The 17,812-nt window shown below is 37.1% G+C and overlaps 1 protein-coding gene across 1 annotated transcript in view; it reads right to left on the bottom strand.

Annotated features, from left to right (window-relative positions):
* LOC144603897 (carbohydrate sulfotransferase 12-like) overlaps window positions 1-17,812 on the bottom strand; it is a 21,209-nt gene continuing 3,397 nt past the window's right edge. Inside the window, exons 2-3 of the mRNA XM_078417695.1 lie at window positions 9,443-9,585; window positions 1-9,011 (exon numbers count right to left, since the gene is read on the bottom strand). Of these exons, the coding sequence (XP_078273821.1) occupies window positions 7,642-8,925 (1,284 nt within the window). The 5' untranslated portion in view covers window positions 8,926-9,011; window positions 9,443-9,585 and the 3' untranslated portion in view covers window positions 1-7,641. The remainder of the gene's footprint in view (window positions 9,012-9,442; window positions 9,586-17,812) is intronic.

Below are 17,812 nucleotides of genomic sequence, written 5' to 3' on the forward strand. Positions count from 1 at the left end.
GGTGTTTTATTGCACAATTTACTACAAGACAATAACAAGTTTACAAAAACATCTAGACTGAACAGCATATTTCACTTTTTGCCCATTTTTATAGAAATGCAAAACTCAAAGAAAAATAATAGCAATTTTTGCCATCTTTTGAGTACAAGCCAAAGAAATTAATGGTCACTATTTCTATTCTACTGACGATAAAAAAATTATAAATAGCAGTTTTGTAAAGAGCTGCAGAATATGCATATGTTTTCATGTTTGATCTTAAAGTTCCATTTCATATGTTCCCAGTCCATTTGTAGTCACTCACCTGGATGTGACCACCTTACTTCAGAGATTGGAACAGAATAAATAATAACGAATGTTTTTTAAAAAAGCAACAAAGTTAAAAATAAACATGTAATTTCATAACATGAACATTGCCATTATCGATTAAAGCTCCAAAAGTTTCAAATTACACAAAGATCCAAAACTTCCCTTTTTAAAAACATCATCTTAAACATTGATGGAACTTCACGTCAAATGGAGGAGATACAATGCTGTACATGCAAGTAGCACATTGACCAGGCACCAGAAATGTACCTTTTAATCTCCAAAGTGCACACACTCTAATACCTTTTTTAAAAGTTTAAAAAAAAATCACATCTGGTCTCTGAATCAATAACAAAATGTATTCACATATCAGTTTAGTCTCAACACTTTAACAAGTATGTGAAATATGTTCAACATGAGTGAACTCAGATTTTTACTCTGGTGAATGAAAGACTGAAGTACAATGATTTTTGGAGTTAGCACAATCATTAACAGTTACAAGTAAATACAATATTTTGAAATATCTGGAGATTCTGAAGTAGTTCAATTTAATTTTATTTCTTTAAAAAAAACACCCCATTCTCCAGAAAGTTAATGAGAATTTTTACTAATTCTGTTACTGGAACATTTCCAAGAACAGGTCATAGCATTGATTAGAAGAATTGTTTAATAATTAACAATTTGTCTTTAACAGATCTTCAATCACATCTATAAACTTAAAGCTGCCTGTTAGTTTTACTTTTTTCTCCTGATTGTGAGGTATAATCACACTGTTATAAAAAAAATTAAATTAGATGAAGTGACTCAATTACATGGTTTAGACCATATGGTATCATGAAAACGTGAAGATTTTTAGAACTTTACTAAAAGTGGAATGTTATAAATAAGAGATGTTCCATTGTAGGAGGAAAACAAGCATGCTGAATGTAGCAACACTGCGAAAACCAAAACAGCTGTGGAAATTCAAAAATCAGAGAGCAAAAAAAGCACATGACCAAAAATGCACGTTAACAAATGACATTATAATGACACAGCATAGTCCCATTTTGCCTGCCCCACTCTCGCTCTATTGAGTTGTGGCTTGAGAGGGTCAGCAAGATATATAATAGGCATGTGATATTTTAGTTGTGTAGTATTGCTGTGACTGTTCTCTTTAGAACACATGCTCTATCAACAATTTGGCTTACTATACGCTTTCCAAGGGTTTTGATAGATTAAACAGCCAATTTTGTTCACATTCTTCCTAATGATGAATCACTACACTTCCCTACATTAAATCTCATCTCCCATATTTTACACATTTCAATGCTCCACATTCTGCATATATGTCCAAATTTTCCTATTAACCATCCATGCTAAAGAGAACATTCCAACTTTTCCAAAGAACTAAGATCTCACATGCTTGACTCTAAACCTCCACTGTACTCTCAAAACACAGCAATTTTCCCAACAACAGTTCGGAATTGACCACAATTTTCCAGATAACTTAATTAGTTCCGTAAAACCCTTCCTCCCCACCATTTACTATTCCTGCATGCTCTACAAACATGGGCAATTTAGTTCACATTCCCTCTAGCATAATGAATCACTATGCTTCTACACATTAGATTTTATCTCCCAGGTTTCGTTCATTTGACCAGTCAACATCCTCCTATGACTATCCCCACTGTTCAATAGATTTCCAAGGCACCTACACACTTTGAAATTAAATCCTGAAGTCCAAGTCATACATGTAAAATAAATACACACACAAACCATGGAAAAATATCAAATGTCCAGTATAATTAACAACCGTTTGCTTGAATTCTTTTCTGTCATTAGTCAATATCATATTACCAGCCACCACCCTTTTAATCCCAGTCTTCAATTAATCTAAACCTGCAGTATCAAATTTTATTGTGTTTTCTCTTTGGAGTTTGGCCGATTGCAAAGGTATCATTTGGATACGATGGGGAAAAGGGCGGAGAAGAATAGGCAGAGTATGAAAAAAGTTTGCTGCACTCACATATCACTGGAAAATATTATCTATGCATAACATAAACAGCAGCTGGCATTAGAGACAGCTGAATAGATTTTGAGACCAGGCAAAAAAGTAACTAGCAATTGTTACCAAAGTTCCTTCAATATTTGCAGCATATTTAATTGCACATCTGAAGCCCATTAACTAATTGAAAGAATAGTTTCATACCAGTTGATTTGTGACTCCCACATTATCACTTTCACTTGTCAATTAAAAATATGTCAGTAGTCAGAGTGGAGGTATTTTTACTTTCGAGAGTAAGTCAAGGAAAAAGATGATTACAGCTATGAAGCAATCATAGCAGATTTTTGGCTTGACTTTCCACACAAAGCAAAGCTTTCTTCCTCACCAAACCCCACTACCCCCACCCATTAAAAGTAATCTATAAACCTCCTCCTTTTCAATCGCAAGGGCCTGCAATTTAAGATTGCCTTTCCCAGCCAAACCGGAATTGTGGTGTAGACAATGATCTAGTTAAATATATTGTAAGCTTTAAACAATTTGCACTCTGAAAGTAGTTTTGTGCTTCTGGAGCACACTTTCTTCCACAGAAGGTCTGATGGATTGACAACATGAAGTGATTGTGTCAGAAATTGCCTGTTTGAAACAGCAAATTCTTGCAAAATTGGCAGACTCTGGTTACATATGTCGCTTGCTCGCAGAGCATCCTAACTAACCCTGCAATTCTTATTAAAGAGTTTTAGATTAAAAAGTTTGCACCAACCCACTGAAAAACTTTAATCAAATTGAGAAATGCATTTAGGAGTAGACATTAAAGTCTTAAGCACCGATTCAATTTGGTTGGATGATGTATCACGCCTTTTTAATTTGCGTAAATTAATGGACAATTCTGTTACTTGTAGATTAGTTTTGCAGTTTAAAATCACTTGCTCCGACAATGAAATTTTTGGCTTTCAAGGCATTTCTGATGAACACATCACTCGTGAGTTAAGCTTGGCTCAGTAGAAATATTAAGTCACATGGAGTGCCATACCTTGCCAGAGATGAGAACAAAGTAATATGGAAATCAACATTGATAGAATGCTACACTGCCAGAGATAATGCCCTTTGGATGATGGTAGGCATGGTAGCAATGGTAGGCATGACCCTGTTGATAATACTCTCACCAGAGACAGAAAGTGGTGAAATCAACTCGTAGTCTATTCACTTAGCACAATAATCTATGTTGACACCTGAATGCAGAACTAAGGGAGCTGTCCTGAACTAAACTTCAGAAACAGTCTTCCACATGAGACAGTAAGCCAAACGCATCTACACTCCAAGGTAGATTTTTAATAAAAATAAATGCCATGCAAAGGACAGAGGTGGTCTCTGCCATCTTGGCTAACATTACTCAACATTATTAAAGAAGATCAAATTATGTTCGTGCATGTGGGAACAGTGCATAAATTAGGTGCCAAGTTTTCTGTACTTCAATAATAACGTTTTGTGAATTACTCCATCGTCATGAAAAAACATGACAGGTAGCATATAAATGTAAGCCTACATTTCAATCTAGCTCACTGCATTCAGTGTTCACAATATGGCCCCCTTCTACATTGGAGAAACCAAGTGGAGATTGGATGATCATTTGCACAGCCCCTGTGTTCAGTCTGTAGGAGTCACCCTGAGCTTTTGGTTGCCTGCCATTTTAATTTACCATCCCACTTATTGTGCAATGTTATAGGACCCAGAGTAAGCTTGAAAATTAACACCTCTTTTGTTTGAGCACATTGCGGTCTTCTGGGCTTAATATCAAGTTCTCCAACTTTAGATGACTGCTCTTTTTTTTCCGGTTCAGAACTGGCCATTTCTGTCTGCCATCACTTTGGCCGTATTTTTGTTCTAATCATATAATCTGGTCTGCTGGCATGTTCCACAGCCTCGTGATTAAAAACATGTTACACAAAGAAGCATGATGTATTGGTAATTGCTACTTTAACTGCTTCCAACAACCCATTTGGCCTTGCCTCTTCTACCCATGCCATCTCTTTCCTCCGCTGAAAACAAACTTGGACTTCTCTTTCCCCAAATCTGGCAAAAAGTTCCAAATCCGAAACATCATCTGTCTCTGTGTCTATAGATACTGTCTGACTTGCTGAATGTTTCCAACATTTTCTCTTTTTAATCCATGCGAATAAATTGCCCCATCAGCTCTTATTCTGCAAAGTAAGATTCTATCACATGTCAAAAGCTTTTTGCACATTTAAATAAATCACATCTACTTGCTCCCCTCTAATGACTCGGGTTGCTATTTCCTCAATGAATTCCAATAATTTTATCAAACATTTACTTTTCCACTTACAAAGCTAGGCTAAATTTGCTTGATTAGATTGATGACTTTCCAAATATTCTGCTAGTACTATGTGCTAAGATGGCACCGTGGTAGATTTGCTGCCTGACAAAGCCAGATACCTGGGTTCAATTCTAACTATAGGTGTTGTCTGTACTGGGTTTGTACATTCTCCCTGTGACCTCCTTGGTGTGCTACGGATTCCTCCCATATTCCAAAGACATGAAAGTTTGTAGGTTAATTGGCTTCTGTATATTACCCCTAGGGTGTAGGGTGGTATAGTGATCATTGGTCAGCGTGGACTTGGTGGGCCGAAGGACTTGTCTACGCTGTATTTCTAAATTAAACTAAAACTACTTCCTTAATGATTTGTAGCATATTTCCCACAATTAATATTAGGTGAATTGATCTGTAACCACTTATTGCCTATCACCCTGGTTGAATAAAAATGTCACATTGGTAGTTTTCCAATTTTCTGAGACTTCTCGAGAATCTAAGGATTTTTGGAAGACTACAACCATTGCATTCATTTATTTTAATATCCAAGGCCCAGAGGGCTAATTCATTAAATAATTGAGATAATATTTAATTCCTCTCCTTGTATTACTGGGAGTGCAGTATCTTCTACCATAAAGAAAGATGCTGTTTAACTCAGTTCCTTATTCTCCATTGCAATCTTTATTCTCCATTGCAATCTCATTCTTTATCAGTGTCTGATCATTTTGACCTATTTTTCAAATACAGATAGTTCTGCTACAATGTGATAGTTGTATGCCTAAGAAATCTCATGTTAAGGAAAATCACATTATAAAAACAATTGTGCGAATTGTTTCCAGAAAGGGGATTGGGGGGCTTGTGAGTTTCAGACCGGCCATAACAAAGTTATGTTTACCCACAGGATTTTCAAGGAAAAGGTCTTTTAAACAATTATAAGTCTTGTACTTAAGTGTGCTTGTGCTCATGTTTAGAAATATTTTACTGAACTTACTGAAATGTCATACCTCGGTATGTGACAAGAACCATTGAACCATTGTTTATTTATGTTACTGCAGGCTAAAAATACTAAAAACCTGTATGTTACGTTGTTAAGTGTCAATAGAAAAATTCTCATTGAATTCAAAGGCTTACTACGGTGAATGCAGCAGCCCACACCGCCAGACTTCGGAACGGCATCTTCCTTTCTGTTACCAGGTCTCTGAATGGTCCTTCAATCAGCTAGGGTATTGCCCGATTCACCTCTATCCAATTGGGGGCATTGGACTGTGTCTGTGGAACTGTTGTGCTACAATGCCGAGAATAATATTCCGCATTCTGTATCCCCCCTTTGCTCGTCCTATTGTACTTGAGTTTGACTTGATTGTATTTATGCATGGTATATCTGATCTGTTTGGATAGCATGCAAAACAAGGCCTTTCACTGTACCTCGGTACACGTGACAATAATAAATCTAAACCTAAACTCTGTGCTTAAAGACATCAGTGTCTGATTGCTGCATGGATGTTATATGGAAACATTTATTTTTCTGCTTGCCAATTTCCAAATAAGTTTTTAAGTGGTTTTCTAGTTTTAGATTGAAATCGCATGGTAACCAATGGTAGGCCTGCATGAAGCAAATACTGTTTACTAATTCATCGATTACATTATATCCAATTCACATTGTGGAAACACGCCTTACAACAGAACTATCTACTAATTTTTCCTTTGCATCCTTTAATATTTTCTCCGGCCTACTTCATAGGACAGTCATTCTCCACGAAAATCAAAGTTGTCATTATATACTTAAAAGAATTGGAACAGAGCTCCAAATTATCAGGGCTTTGATTAAGGCTAAAATTATCCTTGCCCAAGACAGATTCCAAATTAGGAAAAGTAAAACTACAGTAAAAAAAATAATAACCTAATTTATATTCCCTTTCTGACCATCTTTTAAAGTAAGTTGTTCAAGAGTTTTGAACTACTTCAATGTACAAAAATCTTCTAAAATGAAACACACTCTTCTGTAATTGTCAATCCATTGCTTTGGCCCATAAATGAATAATTTCCATTAGTCAATATTTTGACTAGGGCCAGTAGCTCAACTAACTGAAATTTGACACCACCTTAAGTACGTGCAAAATATATTTACTCCAGTGGGATAATTCAAGACACATAACTTTGATTTTTTTATACTTTTCCAAGCACAATGGCTACAAACAGCATTGTATGCACCCCTTATATTTTAGTAGAAATAAAATAATTGCCTATAAGGTTACATTTAGTTAACTCAATATTGCACAGTAGGCTCCGAAGGATATTTTAACAGAAACAATTACCTCAATTTTCCCATGAGATCACTTTGAAGTTATATCAACTGCGTGAAAGATAGAGGTTATGCAGTATTAGACTTTAAACAAAAAAAACCTATGGAGGGGTCAAATAATATTATACAGATCATCCAGACAGAAGATACAACAGAAAACAAATTAAGTAAATAAATCCATGGTCCCCATACTTGATTTTTAAAATCTTTTTGTATGGGGATATTTAAAAAAACAGAATCAATATCATAACAGCAATCAGATATTGATAAAGCCTAAATTATTTTCCCAGTATTGGTCTGATAATAATTCTAATAACCCAAATCCAAAGCACACTAGAAAGATTGCTTCAGACCTCAATGTCTGAGTTATTAACGTCTAACAACCCGGTATAACAGTGAGGCTCTTACTGTATTACATTTGGGACCGTATTAAATACCAATTGTCTTTTCTCCACCATCTAGCAGATTTAGAAACCCAAGGTTATCAGGTTAAGTTTCTATTTGTCAATGAGGACAACTTGTCATTATAAAAATATTTCTCGTGTTTAGAGATTATATGGAGCAAGATGAAGAATTTTGCTTTGTGATGCAAATCAATATGCCATGATAGCACAACAATCCAGAGAAATTTCAACTTGCTTTTGACAAGAGGCAGTCTGAAAGGAGTTCCACGATGCATTAACTGAAAACCCATTTAACGTTAAGGCAATTAGTGCTTCTTTGAGATTAGTCAAGTAATAAATTTGTTGGTTTGGGATAACCAAAGACAACGAAGTCAGGCTTGTAAATTTCATACAGTTTTCTCCTCCAAGCAACTGGAATTTTTGCAAACCAGTCATGCTCCCAACTAGCAACTGTCTGGTTCCGTGAGCTGGAAGGGAACTGAACAAGCTTCTCCACCTTTAGCAATTTAAGTAAGTAACTGGCATCCTCATCCAAACCCTCTAATTTTCCAATAAAATCATAATTTATTTGACAGGGGTGACACAGCCTATATACCTGCCTCCAGTGTTCATTAAAAGGCAGCTCTTTCTCAGTCTGAGGATCCAACAAATATTGAATGAAGTTAATGAAGGTGGGCTTGATTCCCTCAGAGAAAGCTTCATCAACAGTTAGCGGTGTGTCGGTATAATTAGCATACAGTTGTAGCATTTGTCTTGCAAATCGATTGTAAAAATCATTATTCTGAACTGCAAACTTGCTGCGGAATGCAGAAATCAGTCTTACAAATGGATCACGCACAAAGAGAAACTTGGTGTACTTTTTCAGTCTGATCTTCATTAGCTGTTTTGAGAATTTCCCATAGCGTCTCCAGAACTTACTAAAGGTGGAATGGCTGGTGGAGTTGTGCACAAGGACCCTGGGGATTTCCAATGGATCGTGATACGGAATGCCTTGCTTTAAAAGACTTTCACTTAATAGAATCATGATTCGTTTCCAATTAGTACAGGCTACTTTTGGTACATAACAGTAAATAATCCCATGTCGATCATCCACAATTAGATGGTCCAATTCTTTATTTGGAATATCTTCAAATTTCCTATTTTTTCCTGAGAACATGATACTGGAGTCACTACAAGCATCTTCAATTTTCTGCCTCCTCTCATTCTGTATTTGTTCTAATTCATTGCTGGTTTTTGCAGAATTGATTTTCATCTCAAAGTCCTTTTCATCAAATTTAGGCTGAAATATTTCATGGAAGCCTTGTTCCATTTTAGGGGAACTTTCTTCCCCTTTGTATCCTTTTGTGTTTTCCAAATACATTAATTCCAAATTATCCTGAATAATAGTAGCCTCGGAACTGGTTATTCTCTCCCCTGCTGTCTTTTTGGAATTTGAAAGGTCTTGGTTTTGGTTTGACATGGTAGGATGTGTGGCCTGGATTCTTATGAAAGCTGTGTGCAAATAGAAATGAGCTGTTCCAACATCATCCCAATAAAATATGATCAACAGAATCATAAATACACAGGCCAGAATGCCACAGAACTGGAAGATCCGAGATTTACTCATTTTGAGGAAATGCAATCTGTCCAGGATTGGTCACCAGGCATTTGGTAGATGTTCATCTATGAAAATCATCTTAAAATAACCGTATTCTGAAACAAAAAAGGGAAAGATTCAGAATCAGAGTGAATTTAACATGTACATTTGTTGCAAGAATATCAACTGCATTACTTAAACAAGGGAAATCTTATATTTTGTAACCTAATTATAAACAAATTTTGTCTTTTAATTTTACCTTGCAGCTAAAATCCTAAGAAATTAAAATGGAGTGCGATCAACCATATTCTGTTAAAGAAGCAAGGAACAACATGGAAAGAACAGGTATATTCATACATCTATCTGCCTGGTATAATTGACAATACAAACTCCACCAAGGCTGGTATAATTGACAATACAAACTCCACCAAGGTATTGATAACTTGAATTTATTTTAACTAGCTGGGGTAGAGATTTTAAGACTGGTACCAGTGAAAATGCCCAGTGTTATGTTCTTCCAAAATTCTAACAAGATTATCATATGTACCTTTGGGATAAAGCTCCTTTTTTTGTAAACAGTTAAGAGTGTGTGCCTGCAGCTCCACATGATAGTTGACTCTTAACTGTCCTCTGAAGAACTCCAGCAAGCCCTGCTGTTGCATCAAAGTGGTGAGACACAGATGTTTTTTTCTGAAAAGGCATACAATGGTTACAAAGTTGTTAGGAAAACGGAATATGAAAAATCTAATAAAGTAGCAATGACAGATTATGAGACTCAATTCTTAGATTCAAGGGAGTATGAATATGTGCCAGCTTTATTGCAGCCATGATTGATGGATATTAATTAAGCAAGGAAATTAGATGTGATGAGGAGTTTCCATGGTAGATATTTTTGTATTACACAGGGAAGCAAATTCAAAGATGATGCGCTTGATGGACAAGGAAAAGGCAGGGCTAATTTTAACAGAGATAAGATATTTGTTAAGGAAAATCTGTAATCATGAACAAACAGCATACAGTATTTAAGTTTAATTCTGTTAATCAACCAACACATTAAAATTGATCAGGAAAGGCAGTTGTCCATAGGTCAAGCTCTCCGCTAACCTTCCCTTTAAAAAAATGAACACGGACAATTGCTTATGTTGATAATACATACATGTGAACTAGAATTCTGCATCGGTGAACTAACCATTCTGCACTTTTCCAACAACTGAAATAGACGATCAAACAATTTGTGGCTGATGTGTCTAGCTGCAGTAAAGCCCATGTCTGACCAATTAAAACATCTTCAAATGTATATTTGAATGCAATTTTAGCATTTTTATTTTTGCACTTTCCTGATATTTAATATGCCAAGGAATTAACTGCTGAAAGTTCTATACTTTAGTACAATTTAAATTTACTTTCCCCCCTCTGATTTATTGATTGGCTATCTACTTTCATCTTTATTTTCACCAGACCTCTTCTATACTTTAATTTCCTTTGCTTGATTGGTCAAGGCGAGAAACAGAATACATAGGGAAAATATTACTGCAAAACCATTTTGTTACCTCTGAAAGCCAATTTCACCAATGCCTTGAATAAAAACTTAGTGCTCAGTCATTCAATGCATGAAGCAGTATTTCTGATAAAATGTCTTCCACCTAAAATGCCAACTCCAACAATCTCCATAGATGTGTTCAAGATTTATTGTCTTTAATTTACATTCTTAGTCCATAGTCTTTCTCCCCAGTCCTTCCCTACTTCAGTGCAGAATTCTTAAAACTGTTTTGGCCAACATCTCACACTTTTAAGTATACTAATTCTTACCAAACTGTGCTCGTGGCGAGTGCGTCAAGAACTGTTTTCAATATTGTCCAACTCGCTACTCTTTTTTCAGCAGACTTCAGATCCCTATCTCTGGATAAACACTACTTTCCCCATACCAAACTATTTGCACTTGGCTTTCCTTGGAATCCCATCTTTTAAGTTTGTGTTTGTCCCCTGATACTTCCCATCCCATTTTAAATTCTTGCCACATTTTTATCAGCTCCCTCAAGTTACTCGCGCTGTAAAACAACAGCTCGACTAACAATGGCAATTTAATGTCCTTACTCTACCGTCAAAAACACCTAGTTATTTTCCATTACACAAATTACACAAATGCATAAAGAGAAAACAAATCTTTGGTCAATTCATTAGTCTGTTGGGACGACAATAATCAACCTACCAGGTTATCCTGTATAAGCCAGGATGTGAGTGGTCTCATTGTATCCAAGTTGGCCTTTTGCTAAAGATATCTAAAGTGAGCCACACTACCTTTCATCCTTTAATTTTCTTTGCCTAAAATAAAAATATATCCAGTATTTTCCCAAGCAACTCAAATCAACTCCATAAGAACTGGGTTAGGCAAAAGAGAGAGAACCAAAAGCAGAAAACTGCAGTAGACATGACAATCAATTGAGCGGTAATTGAAAGTTAATACACTACAGATTTTGGAACCAAATGAAAGATCATTGATCCAAAACTTAACCCTGTTTATCTCTCCACTGTATGTTACTGCAAAATATGCTGAGTGTTTCCAGTGCTCTATTTCTGATTACCAGCACCTGTTGTTTAATTTTCACACAGAAGCCATAGTTCTCCAAGTATTTCATGTAACAATTTTTGCTTGTTGTGTAGTCTTAAAGAAAGTACTATGGCTGCTTGTAAAACTTACTGAGAAGCACAGAAAGAAAATTAAGAGACCAAGGGGACGAAAGTTTTACAAGTTGATGTTACTGAGGCAGAAAAGCACAGATTTCAATCCTGGCTGATGTTCACAGAGGGATACCGGATAGAAGCAAGTCCCGAGACCCCATACACCTGCCCATCATGCCTGGCCATACTAAGCCCTCTTACCTGCATTAATTCCATTAGTGAATGAGCTGAGAACTGTGTTTTTTTAAATTACACAAAGGACCTAAGGAGAGAACAATGTCATGTGGCCCTTCAATTCTTTGCCAGGCAATAAGATTTAGGATGATCTTGAATCTCATCGACTTTTGTGCTAGGTCTCCAGATCGCCCATTTCCCCCCAAATCTTTTGATTTTGTGTCTGCTATCACCAACCCCCGACAAACTGCATTGCCAAACTCTGGAGGTGATTTCTTAGCAAGATAAACACAGATTTCAATAAGAAAAACTCCAAATCACAACTAGAATATGTGACGAAAACCAGAGGGGAAATATTGCACTATTCAGCAAGATCTATTGCAAAGCAATTTGTGAAAATATTCATCTCACATTTCTTTATAATCTTTCTGTTGATTTGTAAGCAGTACAGGACTTTGGGGAGTTAAGATAAATATTACTTGGGGGGAAAAATTGATACATTTTTTATGACAAAGAAAATTAAAGGATGCATTGGTAGGTAGAAGGGTAGTATGGCTCATTTTAGGTATCTTTAGGAAAAGGCCAACTTAGATACAATGGAGCAAAACACACCCTGTTCCTATAAATTGCTGGCTGGCTTTGGATCCCTCAAAGATTCTCATGCATAGTTCAATCATTTTTAAAATTATTGTTAAACTGCATTATATAAAAGAACCATGTTTTATATTGCTAAATCGTTGTTATTAAATTTCTCTGGAAAAAATCCAGCTATTTTAACAGAATATAAAGCATTTTTAACATATAAAAAACATTAAATCATAGTAAATTTTTCAGATAAATATTTTTAGGTTTCATCATTTTGGTCAGAAAGTAAAATAGATTAAAATGATTAATTAGTTGCCAACCACAAGTGTCATTCCAGGAACTATTCAGTCCAACGGTATAAATACATGAAAAAGTAATGAACAGTGGTCATCTTTCATGCACCAAAAAAAAATCCTTCTCACGAATGCCAGTATTTGCTGCTCCTTGGCAAAACATTTTTATACTACAAATACCCTTCAAATAAAACCTGAGGCACATTTTAACTGTTTCTCTATAAAGGTTATAATGGTTTGACATGCAGAAATAGTTTAAAAATCTATCTCATTCAACGTCCCTCATTCAACATTTTGGCAAATGCTGCAAGGTTTCGATTTGACTGCAATTACATTTTTAATCACAGTAATTACTGAAAAAATGAGCATACCATGTACAGCCACTCTATTCATAAAAGACACAATGCCAATATTCAATTTTATCTAACCCTTCTACACCATCGAACAATTTAATGAGGTATGAAACACTAGTGCTTTGAAATGAAATGCTCGTATTTAGAATTAACACTTTATCAGCTGGATAAAGTAATAGAGGCAGGTTGGGCAAAGTATGCAAAAAAGAGAATCTGATTCAAGATAACATATTATGGAAGAATGTGCTCTCAGAGAACCATCTGCATTGCGATTTTCCATTATGCAAATTTTCTCGACAAATTGGGCTGCATGGTGGCGCAGCAGTAGAGTTGCAGCCTTACAGCGCCGGAGACCCGGGTCTGTGACTGTGGGTTTTCTCTGAGATCTTCGGTATCCTCCCACGTTCCAAAGACGTACAGGTATGTAGGTTAGTTGACTTGGTGTATGCGTAAATTGTCCCTAGAAGTAGGATAGTGTTAATGTGCGGGGATCGATGGTCAGTGCGGACTTGGTGGGCCGAAGGGCCTGTTTCCGTGCTGTATCTCTAAACTAAACTAAAAAACTAAATCCCATGTCATAAGTGGAGATGCATTTCCATGTGACATTTTTCTCCCATATTAAGCAAAGTTATCTGCAAAATGACCTACTGCCATTACTTAACAGCTAAAGACAACATTAGACACTGAAGATGGATGCTCATGGATTAGAAAAGTGTGGGAATAACACAGAAAGGAATAAGATTCGAAAATCAAGGTTCATGGGAGAAAAGTGGTGTCGGAGTTCAAGAGGGTAATGGGTTAGAATATGGCCACTAAATGGAAGTGGATTAAAGAATTACTTTAAGGAGCCGGTGTAAGAGATGGCTATGGCTAGTGCAATGCAGTGTGCAAGAGAAAATGCTTTGCAAATGAAGTGCGCATCTGGTCACATGTCATCAGGCTGGAGAAGACATGGCAAAGAGGAAATTTGAAATAAAAAAACAAAAATGTTGTCAATGTAAATTCCTTAAGATGGAATTTTAATCCGCATCTCAAATTTTTGGGGAACGATTTGTGAATTCCATTGAATGTCACTGTAACGCCGAGGTCATTGATATCACATGCCTCTTGTCAATTTATCCTGGCAATGTTTCACACTAGGGCTTCCGAGATGTCCTCTTTCTTCAGAAAACGGGGCTTCCCCTCCTCCATTATAGATGAGGCTCTCACTAGGGTCTCTTCTACATCCCGCAGCTCCGCTCTTGCTCCCCCTCCCCCCACTCGCAACAAGGACAGGATCCCCCTCGTTCTCACCTTCCACCCCACCAGCCAGCGGATCCAACATATCATCCACCAACATTTCTGTCACCTACAACGGGACCCCACCACTGGCCATATCTTCCCATCCCCTCCCCTCTCTGCGTTCCGCAGAGACTGTTCCCTCCGTAACTCCCTGGTCCACTCGTCCCTTCCTACCCAAACCACCCCAACCCCGGGCACTTTCCCCTGCAACCGCACGAGATGCAACACCTGTCCCTTTCCCTCCCCCCTCAACTCCATCAAAGGACCCAAGCAGTCTTTCCAGGTGAGACAGAGGTTCACCTGCACCCCCTCCAACCTCATCTATTGCATCCGCTGCTCTAGATGTCAACTTATTTATATCGGCGAAACCAAGCGCAGGCTCGGCGATCGCTTCGCTGAACACCTGCGCTCGGTCCGCATTAACAAAACTGATCTCCCGGTGGCCCAGCACTTTAACTCCCCCTCCCATTCCCAGTCTGACCTCTCTGTCATGGGCCTCCTCCAGTGCCATAGTGAGGCCCGCTGGAAATTGGAGGAGCAGCACCTCATATTTCGCCTGGGCAGTTTGCAGCCCGGTGGTATGAACGTCGACTTCTCCAACTTCAGATAGCTCCTCTGTCCCTCCCTTCCCCTCCTCCTTCCCAGATCTCCCTCTATCTTCCTGTCTCCACCTATATTCTTCCTTTGTCCCGTCCCCCTGACATCAGTCTGAAGAAGGGTCTCGACCTGAAACGTCACCCATCCCTTCTCTCCCGAGATGCTGCCTGACCTGCTGAGTTACTCCAGCATTTTGTGAATAAATCGATTTGTACCAGCATCTGCAGTTATTTTCTTATATCCTGGTAATGTATCTGTTTTAGTACAAAAGCTATCCAATGTGAGGCCTGGTTTATTTCTATCCACATTCAAGTACTTTGTTCAGATAGTCATGTTAAAAATAAGCTTCCAAAAAACAACAATGCAATGCCTCTCTGTTCCAAATGCACAATTACTTACATATAATAGAATTACTTCCAAAGGAGTAAAATTAATATTATTGGAATGAATTTAGGGCAGCTAGGTGGTTATTCAAGAAAAGGTTGACAAAGTTATATGAAAGATATTAAGGTTTAAGACATATGAGATCTGGACCTAGATTAGTAGACCATGATCCTGTTTACACTAAAATTATTTTTTTACCAAAAAGTAATTTTTAATGAAAGTAGAGATTAACCAAAATATATTAACCAAAATATATTAACCAAAATATATTTTAGACATAGCTAATATATGTAGCTAATATATCTAGCTAATGTCAGACATGCACATTTGGTGAAAAAAATTAATAGAACATGGGAAGTGGTGAAAATTCATAACTAACTTCAGAACAATGCATTGAGGAAGGAAATTGATTCAGCGCATTACAGGAAGTGTTAGTTGATACAGGGTGATCTTTGGTATTAAAGGCCTAGAGAGAGCTAAGAGAAAATAATCTACATTTTTTAAGCAGTAATTATAGAGACATACAATGCCTACACACATTTCTTAACAAAAGCTAACCCATGTAATCAAGAGAGAGTTAGATATAGCTCTTAGGGCTAACAGAATCAAGGGATATGGAGAAAAAGCAGGAATGGGGTACTGATTCTGGATGATCAGCCATGATCATATTGATCATGGTGCTGGCTCGAAGGGCCAAATGGCCTACTCCTGCACATACTTTCTATGTTTCTAATGGCAAACAAATAAAAATAGAAAATACTGAGAAAACGTAGCTGGTCAGGGAGCATCTGTGGAAAATGTAGTTAATGTTTCAGGTCTGGGACCTGTCGCCAGCTGGGTTTTTCCAGTATTTTCTGCTTTTATTTCAAATTTCTAGCATCTGACGTTTATTAGATTTCCAACAGAAAAAAGGACAATTCCCATCCTTTCTCCTGACCCAAAACATCACCTATCCATTTTCTCCAGAGATGTTGCCTGACCCACTGAGTTACTCCAGCATTTTATGTCCATCTTTGGTATAAACCGGCATCTTCAGTTCCTTTATTACATCCCAATTATGTTTGTACACATCAATGTTCTCAGCAGATTACTTGCATAAAAATGGAAATCCCACTAACAAAGTTCTAGTCTAGTATCTTTGGTTCTAGTGCTCAATTCAACAAGAATCATAATACTGATGATTGTAAAATGCTGTGCAATCTAAAGTGACATTGTTCTACTATTCAATGAAACAGTCGTTGAGTTAGCCAGATTCAATCTGAACAAAAGCCACCTATAGCAGGGCCTGGCACTGTTTGTCTAGTTCATCCGTAATCCACTTGCAGATAATCGCAGACCTCAACCTGTTCTGACTACTCCATAGAGCAGTTGATGGCTATTTAAACCATCCATCTATGATTAATCCTGACTTCCTGCTCTATTCCGACTCTTTTCCTTATCTATATTGCAGCTTGAGTGGCTGCCATGAAGAGAACTCTTCGATAGAGCTGAATTGCATCTTATGGTCAATGCTCAAATATTGTTGCTACTATAATCCTCATAAGTAAGGGTGGGGGTAAAATGTTTTCTCAAACCAAGAATGTCCATGTTTCAATTTTCTGGTGACTTCAGATTTAGCATTCATGCTCACTTTACAACGTATTTACCTCAACAAAAATGGACATAAATAATAAATTGAAAAGCAAAACAACTTTAAATGCCGTAAATCAGAAATAAAAGTAATATGCTGAAAATATTCAAGACAAGCAACATCTGTGAAGAGAAGTACAGTTAATTTTTCATTGTTGTTTATCAGAATGACGCAAGTTTCCTGAACTGCTCAGTGTTTTCAGCATTTTCTATTTTTATGTTATTTTGTTCTTTAGTTTTCATTTTATTGTTTAGTCTTCTTTGCAATTCTTTTGGGATCAAGTATGACTCTCTTCTCTACTCCAGTGTTGTGGGCTTTGAGATAGTGGATTAGGCCAATGTCAGAACTGCAGAATCTTCCACAGATATTATAAGTGGTGCTTTATCAGCCAGGTGAGTACTTTATGAGCCGTTGCTACTTAAATAGGCACTGTAATGGTAAACGTTTTAAATGTTTCTAAGTTTGTTTTGAGTTCAATACATCACGTTTAGTTTAAATTTCAATTTTATTTTTTCTCGCTGGTATCAGATTCCCCCCCCCCCCAATTTGTATTTTCCCCTTTTTATTCAACTCAGTCCGAAAGTTAACTCGAGTAGATAATCAAATTCAACAGCAAACTAGCAATCCAAAAGAGATCAACTCTCATAAGTGTAAATTTTAAACTGCATTGATTAACCATGACAGTTACTACCAGTTGCATTGCTACATCTTCCAAAATGCACCAGGAAGGTGTGATTTGGCCATTTAAGTTTGTACCAGCTCCATGCAAAATCCATCTAATCCCATCCAGTCCCCTATAGCTCGGCAAATTGGTTTCCAAATCTTCGTCCAGCTTCCTTCACACACTGATAAAGTGCATTACAAGTGATTGTTATTCCTCATGTCACTTGTTCACTTGATAATCACCAACATTGGTGACACTTGGTTCTTCACCCCTCAAA

The sequence above is a fragment of the Rhinoraja longicauda genome, chromosome 21, assembly GCF_053455715.1.
Source record: "Rhinoraja longicauda isolate Sanriku21f chromosome 21, sRhiLon1.1, whole genome shotgun sequence".
NCBI lineage: Eukaryota > Metazoa > Chordata > Chondrichthyes > Rajiformes > Arhynchobatidae > Rhinoraja > Rhinoraja longicauda.